This window comes from Gorilla gorilla, chromosome 5, assembly GCF_029281585.2.
Source record: "Gorilla gorilla gorilla isolate KB3781 chromosome 5, NHGRI_mGorGor1-v2.1_pri, whole genome shotgun sequence".
Lineage (NCBI taxonomy): Eukaryota > Metazoa > Chordata > Mammalia > Primates > Hominidae > Gorilla > Gorilla gorilla.
Window position 1 is genome coordinate 93,124,441 of NC_073229.2, and position 12,753 is coordinate 93,137,193.

The 12,753-nt window shown below is 36.2% G+C and overlaps 1 protein-coding gene across 2 annotated transcripts in view; it reads left to right on the forward strand.

The window, feature by feature from the left end:
• The window catches only part of ADGRB3 (adhesion G protein-coupled receptor B3), a 755,063-nt gene that overhangs the window by 370,287 nt on the left and 372,023 nt on the right, over window positions 1–12,753 (forward strand). For both annotated transcript variants that reach the window (XM_019029897.4, XM_019029899.3), the window contains 2 exons: window positions 6,686–6,754; window positions 11,038–11,146. In XM_019029897.4, coding sequence (XP_018885442.1) covers window positions 6,686–6,754; window positions 11,038–11,146 — 178 coding nt within the window. The remainder of the gene's footprint in view (window positions 1–6,685; window positions 6,755–11,037; window positions 11,147–12,753) is intronic.

A 12,753-nucleotide genomic window follows, 5' to 3' on the forward strand; every position in this document is an offset into this window, starting at 1 on the left:
AATACAACTCATGTAATAGAACCACTGTGGGATCAAAGCCTCACTTTACCTGACCCCTGTGTATCATTTTCACCCTTTATTAATATTTTCATCCCTTCACCTCACCCAGCCCCCTCTTCAACTCTAGTTATGTTATCTTTCTTTCTGTTTCTCAAACTTGTTCAGACTGTCATTTACCCAGGGAATTTGAACATTCTCTTCCCTTTTTTCCTGGAACTCTCTTCCTCAGGTCTTTGTGTGGCTGTCTCTTTATTATTCTGGTCTCAGTTCAAATGTGACCTTCTTAGAAAGTTCTTTCCTGATGACTATCTAATCTAAAGTAATCTCTCTCTCTCTCTCTCTCTCTCTCACACACACACACACACACACACACACACACACACACACACCCTGCTGACCTATTCAGTCTAATCCTATAACCTATTTTGTTTTCGTGTCACTGTCTCAGTCCATTTGTGACGCTATAATGAAATACCTGAGACTGGTTAATTGGTAACGAATAAAAATATATTTCCCACAGTTCTGGAGGCTGGAAAGTCCAACATCAAGGCACTGGTGGCAGGATCAGTTGTCTAGTGATAGCTGCTCTCTGCTTTCAAGCTGGTCCCTTGTTGCTGCATCCTCTAAGAGGTGAGGAACCCTGCGTCCTAACATAGTGGAAAACAGAAGGGTATGTTAGCCAAACACCGCAGGAAGCTTCTTTTATAAGGGCAGTAATTCCATTCACAAGAGAGGAGCCCTCATGGCATAATTACATTTTAAAGGCCCCAACTGTTAATAACATTACATTGGCAACAGCTGAATTGTGGAGGCATCATATTCAAACTGTTGCAATCACTGTCTGAAATCATCCTTTTAAATGTATTTGCTTACTTTTTCTTCTCTTTACCCACTAGAGCATAAATTCAACGAGGGAAGTAACCCTCATATGTCTTGTTCACTATCATATTCACAGCACTTAGAACAGAACAGCCAAATATAGAGAAGGCATTCAATAACTACTACTTGAATAAAGAAATACATTTCTGCTTAAGTATTTAGTATACTTTTCCTCGTTTTTTCATTTGCACATCCACTGTTCTCCTTTAGGCCTTAATAATCACTATTTTGGGCTATTGATAATGATTTCTAGTGATGCCCTTTCTTCATTCTTTTTTCTTGCCGAAGCTGCCTGACTTTACTGTCTGGCTGATATTTTTATAACTTTCTTTATACCATTCCTTTGCTGAACAAAGCAGCACTTGTACTACCAAATGCATCTTGCCAGGAGCAGGGTAAGGGTAGTGATGCATAGGGAGGGTTCCTTGTGTTTGGCATAGGATGAACTGGGTTTATGAAGTTCGTGGGTTTATGGAAGAAGAGGCCCATTCCTTGCTTGTTGCTGCATGTGAGTTTAAGGACCAGGGTTGAATATCCACAGCTGCTTCCTGTAGTCCTACGACTTCTCAAAAGTATGTATTTGTGCTCAAGGATGATGTTGAGTCTTCAAATGCTGTTGAAAATAAGAAGAGTTCAATCCCATATTTACTCAAGATAACTAGTTTTCTTATCTGTAAAAATAAGTGTCATCTCTTATTCCCTGGACATAAGGAGAGCCCTGGTAACATTAAAAGCATCACTGGAAGAGGAGGGTGTTGAATCAAAAAAGAGGCAGCAAATTAGATATAAACTATTTATTGTTTTCGATTAAAAAAAATCCATGAATGCTTAGCCCATTTCCTTACACACAGTGGGCATGTAATTCATCAGTTTTAAATAGTTGAGTATTTACATGCTGCTGTGCCTGATGTTGTGCACTGGGGGCACAAGAGTGAACAAAATAGAAATAACTTGATTATAAACTAGTAGAGGCAAAAGCCCTAAACCAATCATCATACAAATAAATCATAACCTTAAAATCCTATATACTTCCAAAAAAGGTCACACAGTACCACGAGAAAAAGAAAATATCAGACTGTATAACTGGGGAGAGGGGAGTGATGATCTCATAAGGCCTTTTGAGGAAATTGCATGTAAATCTGGACATAAAGGATAATAAAGGTTATCTGAGTATAGAACAGAAAGAATAGTAGTCCAAGAAAGCAAACAGCATGTAAACAGTTCTACAGGCAGGGCAGAAAAGAGTGTGGGATGCATGAAGAAGTCTAATGAACTTGGAGTACAAATAGAGTATGGGGCAGGATAGCATAAGAGAAAGTTGGAGAGACAGGAAGTGGCTGGATCACACATGGCGTTGCAGCCATCAACTAGTTGATCTCTAGGTTGAGGATCAATGATCTATCCTATGTTATGCATCCTTATCCTAATGGCTTATCCCTGCTTCCTTGTTTGTTAAGCCTTTCTAATAGTTCACCCTATATTTCTAGTCAGAGTCACTGTAATTCTTTCAAACCTTCAGATCTACCTTACTAAATCTGACTCTTAGGGCTTGTCTTTGTCCCTTGATGTCCAACCACTTTGCTACTGGTTAAGATGGAGGAGAGCACATTTCCTGTGGCTGAAATTGCTAGCCTAATCTACAACTCTATTTCCATGGAAATAGGAATTCAGCAAAAGCAAAACACTAAGACATATTTTAGTATATTTATAAAAAATTGTATATAATCCATGAGAAATCTGCCAAGTGGATGCCAATCAGAAGTAAAAACAGAATTTTTTATTGCTTTCCATAAAATAAAGTGTCCTTTTTGTCTCGTATAGCCAAATCTAGGGCCTCTACTTTGAATGCCACAGAGGGATTTATGCTTATTTTTATAGCATACATTTATTGCCCTGATTTTTGTAATACTTCCGGCAAAGAAAGAATGATCATGCCTCTTTGACCTTTGTGTACCACAACCATTCACCATAATGCCTCTCACATAGTAGGTGTCTAATACTAACTACCCTGAAACCCTCTCCCACCAGAGCACATTCTTAGAAAGAAGAGATTTCTGCTGAACAAATTATGTTCCCCAGAGTTAGTAGTGAATCAGTTCTGTTCTGTACATATTGCTGAGAGAGGAAGAGACATTAAAGAGGATAGAGGAGAATGCTACTGGTTGTGAAAGGCTGTATCAGAATTATAGGTGCATATTTGCCATAATGTGGCAATGAATACAAATCATGCAGCCAGTCATAAAAAATATAACATAAAAGGAATAAAATCATAAAGTTGCCATATATCAAGCACTTGCCATGCATCAGATACTGTGTGAAGAATTAACTCCAAGCTTCACGATAGCTCTGCTAGGTAGCTATCATTACTCTTGTATTCCAGATTCAAGATATAAAGCATAGGTGGGCAACATCTGCCCATAACCATACAGTTAATAATTGATGGGGAAAATGTTAAACTGGGTCTGCCTCGTTCAAACTCCAAACAGTTCAGATTCTGCCAAGGACACTCAGTTTTTCAAATCAGTCTAGGTCATGGAGATCAGGGCTGACTAAAAAAAAAAAAATCAAAAAACAAAAAAAGCAAAAAAATGAGACAAAAACTTACTGTAAGGTGTTGACCTTTTTATTTTAGGGATTGACATAAGTGACCTAATCCATAAATCATCAAAAGAGAACTATTATCACCATTAATGGAGTTTTAAAAGAACACTGGAAAGTAGTGGCTCTGCTACCACAGAACCAGCTTCATACTTTGAAAAATTCAATCATGCGGCCTGAAATGTCATGAGTCTCCTCTTCAAAGTGCTGTTCTGTTAGGTTTGGTTCTATTTAACAGTCTGATAGTTTAGTAAATGTCAAAGTGAATATATATTCAGTATGTATTAGTATGTGTATATATACATATATATAATATGTGTGTGTGTGTGTGTGTGTGTGTGTATATATATATATATATATATTCTATATGTGTGAGACAAGTTAGAGCAAGGCCAGCTGAAAGAAATTGTGCTAAATCTTTTTAGGAAAGCTGAGGTGCAATATGTGGTACATGTACACTATGGAATATTACGCAGCCATTAAAAAGAATGAAATCATGCCCTGTGCAGCAACATGGATGCAGCTGGAGGCCATTATCCTAAGCAAATTAATGCAGGAACAGAAAACCAAATACTGCATGTTCTCACTTATAAGTGGGAGCTAAATATTGGGTACTCATGCACACAAAAATGGCAAAAATAGACACTGGGGACTAATAGAGTGGGGAGGGAGGGAAGGAGAGGGGAAGGGGCTACAAACCTAACTACTGGGTACTGTGCTTAGTACCTAGGTGATGGAATCATTCATACTCCAAACCTCAGCATCACACAATAAACCCAGGTAACACACCTGCACATGTATCCCCTGAATCTAAAATTAAAGTTGGAACAATAAAGAAAAAAGAAAGAGAAGCTGAGATGTACTGACTTCGCAACTTAAATTTTGTTTTAAATTTAGGACTTTATTAAATATCTGCTATGAGCAAGTCATTATATGCACTGAGGATACACTGATGAACAAGAAAGACTTAGTCTCACCATAAATGCTGCCCCACTGCTTGAGACATTCAGACTTAGCTCACTGTGCCCCTACATGGATTTCATTAGTCAGGGCGCTACTACTGATTATTCCAAAGTCTAATCAATAGTGAGAACAAATAACTTTATTCTGTACTGCCTTCCCACTCCGATTTAGTAAAGCCACATTTGTTGGCCTTGAAGAAGAGTACAGAATGCTTGAAGAATAGTACAAAATGCTACGTTTGGTTGGCCCAAAATGTATTTTAATAATTTGTGTTTTTTATGTGTGCCCTTTGGTGATTTAAAAAAAGAACTGAACTCTGAATTTATTGTCTTCATCAAGGAATTTTGTGTATGCAGTGGCCTTCATGTACAGCAAGGAGTCACCGACCCACTGTCAGCAAAACATGCTTTGTGAAATTTTTTTTTTTTTTTTTTTTTTTTTTTTAAGAAATGGAGATGCAGTTGCACAAATTGCTTCTTGTTCTCTTGGTGTCTCTTGTTAGCAGCAGCATGCATTTCGTATGAAAGCTGGCAGGGGTTAGAATGCAGACCGAGGTCATGGACCTCAGCACAGCTAACTGGCATGTACAGGGATAAAACCTGCAACTTTTGCCTCATTAGCACCATGTACCCTACTGAGTTAACCAGCCATAGGCAATTGGAGAACTCTGAAGGTTAATTCTTTCTGACCATAGGTAGAGTTAGAGCTCAATGGACTAAGCCCTTCAAATGTTAACACTTCAAGCAGGAAATTTTAAGTGGAAAAAAATGGCTGGTAGTACAAAAAGGCTGAAAGAATTGAAAAACGCATCTAAAACAGACTTGCAGGTTTTTTAAGAGTTGCATAAAATATTCTGTAACTTTTATAGAGGTTATGACTCAAACCGTGTTTCAACCATGTGATTGCCAGGTACTATTAAAACAAATAGCACAAACAGGGCAATTAAATATAGATACTAACAGCTTCAAACCACAAGAGAAGAGGAAATTAAGCAGCTTTGTTTTTCATTTAATAGCACCCAGGTGAGCTTCTTTGAAATTAGTGCAAATGCCTGTTTTGAGAAGCTGGATAGGGAGGAAGACTGATGAGACTAACAGGTTATGATTATTTCTGCCCTCAAGGGAGTCCTGATCCAAGTTAATGTATCAGTATGAAGTGGTGCTACTGCTAACCTACACACAGACAGTCGGAAGAGATGGGTTCTGAGAACACAGCCAAGCCACCACTGCCTATGCAACTTAAGATAAACGTCATGCCTTCCCTTTACACTTCTCAGGTCTCCTGTGACCCCTAAGTCACAGCTCGCCTTCAAAGGCACGCTGGTTGTTCTCTCCTGGTTCCTGTGTCTTGATGGCACAGTGTAGTGTGAAGGGAAAGAAAAGTCTCTCTCTGGTAAAAATCCTTCATGTGTGAAATGAGCACTTGCAAAATAGAACTGAACAGAGCCCTGCTCTCTGTCAGTGTGTCCATTGTGAATGGAATATGAACATCAAAATGACCTTCCTGCATGAAAGAAAAACCAGAAACCAATGGGTACTGTTAGGCGCAGATAAAGCCAATAGGTCTTTAACAGTTAGAGACAAGAATGATGGCAAGGATGTTATATGTCTATTCATTCTCCCATGTTGGCTTGCTGGCAAAAGGCAGAGGAGTAAAGAGTAGTAATTTGAAAGCCTGCTCTTAGCATGTGTGATATGTCAGGAACTTAGAAACTTTTATTTAATATTTGCAATTGGTAGTTGTAAAAGTATAATGGCCAGGAAGGGCAGAGTCAAGATTTCAACTGAGGGAGCCTGTCTTGCCTCCACTTTGCCTATGGTCTTACTAGGGTGTTCTTTGAAACAACATTGCAATAACAACCACGACTCACAATTTAACAGGACAACTTGTAATGAAATACAGATGACTTTCATTACAGACGGGATCAAACTTACTTGTATGGAATAATTACACAATGACATTACAGAGTGGAATGTAGATACTATAATGGAACAAATAATTTTGAGTGAAAGTGTTTTCCCTATTCTGAACTCCTCTGAGAGTACAAAAATGAAGGTATATGAAAATCCTAGAATTATGGTGCTGTAAAAGGATCCTCAGTGATCTTCTAGAATACTATGTTAGGGTCATAAAGCAATATTGCAAAGTGCTTATACCTTTACCACGTAGTCAACCCAAATGGGTGTTATTAAAAAGTATAATTCTCTCATGTAATATTAAATCTTTTATCTAATTTAATTTACAGAACTTCTTTCAAATAGTTAGCAACCTTCTAGATGAAGAAAACAAGGAAAAATGGGAAGATGCACAACAGGTAAGGTTAGGGTTATTTCAGAACTTGAATTTGGCAAAACAAAGTGTAAAAAATATGTGACTAAATTAATGGCTTGCTATTTCAGGAAAACAAGATATTTTTAAGTCAGTCTAGGTTATATCCTAGTAATTTTTGAGGAAACAAATGATCGTTACCATACCAGTCTGGAAGGAATATTTATACATGTGAAAAAAAGCTGAGCAAGTTTAAGCAACTTAAAACCTTAAGGATTTAATGTGTAATAATTATATACCTAACCAATAAGTTCCTTTTTTGTCTGTAGACCATGGGAAAAACAGCACATCTAAAAGTACATATTTCAAATGAAAGTATGGAGCTTTGACTAGTAAAACCATTTGCATTTACTACAATGCTACATATAATATGGATCACAGAGACAGTGATTTTGATTCAAAGCCAAGAATTGTAAAAATCAGGCCTCATCAAAAATTATGTTATGATTTTTTAAAATCTTTTTGTTACGCTTTATCAGTGTAGCAAGTAGCCTTGTTGGTTTAGGTATTATTTATAAATGCTTTGCATAACCATTTGTGGTATCCTAACTGATAGACAGTGACTAATTTTTTTTCCTCTGAATTACAGGAAAAGTGGGTTAGAAGTCTAGAAAGAGAGAAAAATTATGGTTTTAAAAAATTCAGTGTAAATTTAGTTTAACTGGATGTCAAACTTCTTTAGGTTTTGTATTTGACTCTTGTTAAAAATCAGACAATCTTGAAAAAAAAAGAATGAACATATACTGAGGTTCAGGTTTTCCCTTTATAATCATATTCTGGGTCTTCAGGAGTAAAGCATGCCTTTTATCCTATTGTGACAGGAGCTCTAAAAATAGTCCAGTGTGGGGCTGCCTCGTTATTAGGTATAAATTTCAGGCATCTGGACATAGCCAGAAAAAAAAAACCATCATTTTAATACTTTAAATCTATTTTTTTCTACCAATTCGAGTTACATATTTGTCCTTGGCTTTCTTCTAGAGGACAGCCTCATTCACTCACTGTAAGAAGTTGGTGTCTTTCCTTAGAATACAGCTGCAGAGGCTAAGTACATCTTTCTAGAATGCTAGAGACTATTAATTATGGATATATTAAGAAGAAATATGTAATATCCTGTCTAAAACAAGACTGCAATTTATCAGATGCTGTTGTTTACCGTGAGGTCCCAACTTTAACAAATAATGAATGGTGGCAGAACTTCTTGTCAATGAAAAATCCTGAATTCATAATCCATCTATTTCCTTGAGATTTTGAGTTAGCTATATTCTTATATTTAAAATATTTTTTCCAATAATAATGATCCTTAATGTTGTTTTTGAAATAACGATTTGAAGCTGAAAAAACAAAAACAACCCTGTTCTGCAGCTTTTACTAAAAGGCGGTGTCATAAATGCAGCCATGTGGTGAATGGGTCTCTTGGGTTTGTGGCACAAACGGTGAACTTTGTGGAAACAGATGCTGTTTAAAATCTATCAGAGATAATCCTTGTGGGTCTCCTTATTTTTGAGTAATAGCCTCAACAAAAGTAAATGTAAAACAGACCTCTGTGTACATTTGGAAAACGAGCTGAGTAAAATGGTGGCTATTGACACTGGAAGTTTTTTGCAAACAAAATTTACTCTTTCAAATAGTCATTTCAGAATTTGTTACCCATCAGTTCCAGTTATGAAGGATAAAACTATGTTTAGATAAAGCATCCTACTAAAAATGTAGTATACTAAAGTTAAAAAAAAAAACTACATTCTATAGAGCACCACTTTACACCCTACCCATATGGCTGGAGTTAAGTCCGGTTTAGTCAAGACAAGTCATTTTAGTCATGTATTATGTTGGATATTTCGTCATTACACTGAAAATTCATATGTCTCTAGAGCAAGAGTGAGCAAACTGCAGCCAGTGAGCCAAATCCAGCTTGAGGCTTATTTTGTTAATCATATTTTGGAATATAGCCACACCCATTCATTTACCTATAATCTATATATGGTCGTTTTGGTGCAACAAGGAAAGAGTTGCATTTACAATAGAGACTTCATGTCCTGCAAAGCCTAAAATGTTTACTATATGCAAACAGAAAAAGTTGCCAACCTTTTATAACCTGCTCTATAGCATTTAACTACACTTGGAGAAATATAATTAAAAACAAAATCTTTAGCCAACCTAAAAAATCTCTCCACCAAGGTAGAAGGGAAAGAAAACACATTCATTATTGAATAATCAGTAAACCAGAATGTAATGTGTATCATAGCCAATCCACTGCGATTACAAAGACCCTATTACATAGCCAAGCAGTGTCCTCAAGGTAAACAGTAACTAGTTCTGAAGAGAACTTAAGAGCACCCTTTGTCAAGCATAATTCATCCTAAATTCACTTGGTATTTGGCAGTGACCATCTTGTTACTTAATTGGCCTTATTCAAAGAAAAAATAACCTCCTTATATCTTTATGACTGGAAGTAATTTTGCCACTTGAAGCAAAATTCAAGAGGCCTCTGAAGTTAGGCTTCTACCTTTCACAGAAACTGAGAAAGAGGGGCACTATCTTTTTGTATATTTACCTCTCAAAGAGAGACATTCCTGGATCTTTAAGCTTGTAGGAGACTATTTAGCTTTTAAATAAATTGACATGCATTGCAAAGAGAAAAAGTGCTTACAATTACTAGTTTTCCAAAAGTAAACGCTCTAAGAAAAGGGAGAAGAGAGTGGGGTTGAGGGAGGGAGACTCTTCCCTTATTTTCAACACAAAAAAATAAGCCTCTTATTTTAATTTGTATTTATTACACTACACTTACTCATATACATATGCACCTACACAAAGATAAGGGGAAAATATAGTAGTAGCAGGAAGCCTTGGTGATAACAAAAATCTTAGGCACATTCTTGAAAGTGGGATGATGGGCTTTCGAAATTCATATTTAATGACTGAAAATGAAGCTAAGAGACAAGTTTTATCTCCCAAATCTTTCTAAAGTTAAAAATTGGAACTATCTGAGTTATACATGTCTAAGTCTAATATCCATCATTCGTGTCTTCAAGTATATGTGAGTAAATATACTGTAGATACTGTCTGATTTTTAGACGGGCACAACCGCAAGCCCCTTTGAAATACACATGTGCCTGCTATCCCTTTCAGCTCTGACTATATGCTTTTCTATTATTCAGAATGCCTTTTCATCTTCTGCACTAGTCTTTGCGATTACAAAGCAGCTAGAACTCTCTAATCCACTTAATTTTTCATGGCTAGAAGATACAGTGGTGCTGAATGGCCACAAGAAATTAACCTGACTTCAAAAGATTTTCTGCTCTAAAGTGGTTATATAATGCAGGATGACTTTATAAGCTTTATGGGTTATACACATGAAAATTCATGTGACATTTTCAATAGCCTTTATGTTACAAACACTATGAACTATTGACACAATCAGGTTGCCAAATAAAAAACACTCGTCCATTTGTACTGTATGAGGTGCAATGATGTTGAAAAAATCACTTGGACCGTGGAGGCAGATGGTCCTCTAGGTAGGCAGGTAGATAAGTAGGTAGATGGATAGATAGATAGATGCATAGATGGACAGTTAGGTAGATACTGCTCAGCCACTATTAAAGATACAATATGGCCTTAGGTATGCTGTTTAACCTTCTTGAGGTCTTGCTTCTTCTTGCCTAAAATATGGACAATAATCCCATAGGTGTGTTTTGTATTTGTACATGTAAAGCACATGCACTAGGACTATTAATATTATTGTAATCCTAAAATTATTACCATTATTCTTACAGTGGGCATTATAATTATTAAACAATAAATGTTTCTCTGAAGATATTTATTATTATGCAATAACTTAATAGTTTGTAAATATCTTCATGGTGGCAATATTAACTCTTTTTCCTCTTGTGTTCCTCATATAGATGCCAAGCTAAACATGTAAAGAGCCCAATTTCAGTGTTCTATGTTTTTGTTATATTTAAATGATGAAAAGAGTTCATCAAAAGAAAAGTCGTCTATTTTCTGAGGAGACAATCTGTTAGATATTTTAAGTTTCCTTAGATTTATGAGGGATTAATCACTACATCATATTACTTCCAAAGTTCCTCCAATGTGACACCTGATGTCATTCTCAACTATTAATTTGAAAAAATACAGCTATTGGCAGCTGTAGATTTTTTTGAAGTGAAACAAAGCTGATTTATGATTTCATGTAGTTTAAAAAATTTCTGTTATATATGCCATTGTATGTATAGATTTTTTAATCCTTCTAACCTTTGCTTATTTTTCTAGATTTATCCAGGGTCAATAGAGTTAATGCAGGTGATTGAAGATTTTATACACATTGTTGGAATGGGGATGATGGACTTTCAGAATTCATACTTAATGACTGGAAATGTAGGTAAGAAATAGGATTTTCCCCAAAAATCTTTCTGAAATAAAAAAAAAATTGCAAGTATCTACACCATACGTTTCCAAGTATAATATTCATTATTCATATGTTTAAGTGCATGTGAGCAAATATATTTCTAATACTTGGTATCTGACTTTTAGATGGGCCTAAACACATTGCATCATATATATGTACACATATATTTTTATTTATCTTCATGCATTTGTATGATTGCTTGTAGGCCTATTTTTGTGTATCTTTACATGTATATGTAGGATAATATGTATTTATTTTTTCATTCTGCCAAATGCTCATTGCTATCTAATCTAGTTATGAATGTGTGTGTGTGTATACACACTAGTAATTTTGAAAAACAACATATTAGTCTTTATGATCTTCCGTACATTGTTCTTGAGGATGCCAAGTTACTTTCTCACTGATTGTCCCAGGCAGGAGCTGAATCTGTGTGTGGTGGAACACTTGAGAATACCTTCCAGGGTTAAGATGATGGTGCAACTGCTGCCAATGCAGTTTTTCTGAATATCTTCCAGTACACAGTGGATCTCTCAGGTCCCTCTGTAGTGGATTCTGTAATGCAACAACCATTATATTAACCAAATGACACACTTCTCTTTGTGGTTAAAAATTAACAAGCACAAAGAAATAGTCTTCTTAGTGATACACATTGAATTGATATAGGCTTACAGTTTTCTCATTTCTTTAAAGCTTCTTCTGATAATGTTACTGTGATTCAGAATTATTTTCTTTCATTTGTCATACTTTAATACTCTTAACATAAAAACCACTGAACCATAGATAGAAATGTGTTTAAATATATTTTGCCCTATATTCATATTCACAGATATTTATGCTTTAGTTTCTGGATTAGGAAGAGACCTACTTTGGTGGGAGAATTAACTAGGGAAGTTCAACTGGTAGAGAACATAATTTTTTTTTATGATTAAGGCTTTTGGTGGTTCATTTTATACTTAATTTCTTCTGAAGGTCCCTAAGTCCTGCAGAGACTGATTTTATCCTAGGATATCTTCCACCAGGGTGACCTCAGATTACACTAGGTTATAGTTAACTACTGGTAATATTCTTCACTTGAGGAAAGTCTATGTAATGGATAGTTCAAAAGTCTGGAGACATTTTGGAGCCCATATATCCTCTTCATCCAGCACAGGCCTTAATCAGAGAGTTTAACATCTTAATGCATCTTCTGAGCCTACTGGAGGGCCCACACTTTTCTCCAGAGTGGGTGTCCAGCAGCGGGTGTGCCAGTGGGTGTGCCAGTTCAGTAATGGAGGAAGCCGTACCTTCTTATGGACAATTAGAGTAAAAAGAGACCAAAGATGGTATCTTTGTTGAACGATGAATTCAGAAATCAGAGAAATTCCCAATTAAATGTCCATTATAAAAGTGGCTGCGCAGATAAAGGAAAGAAAGTCCGTAGGAAAGGTATAGCATGTCTGTGGAAAAGGTTTAGCAATCACAGCTATGAGTTTTAAGGCACGTGGAAGGAATCTAGTGAGATTCCAGGGATGCTAGTCACCCAAGCCGGAACCACTTTCCTAAGGGAAGGAAATGAGTTATGAAGGGTCTTGGGGCAGATT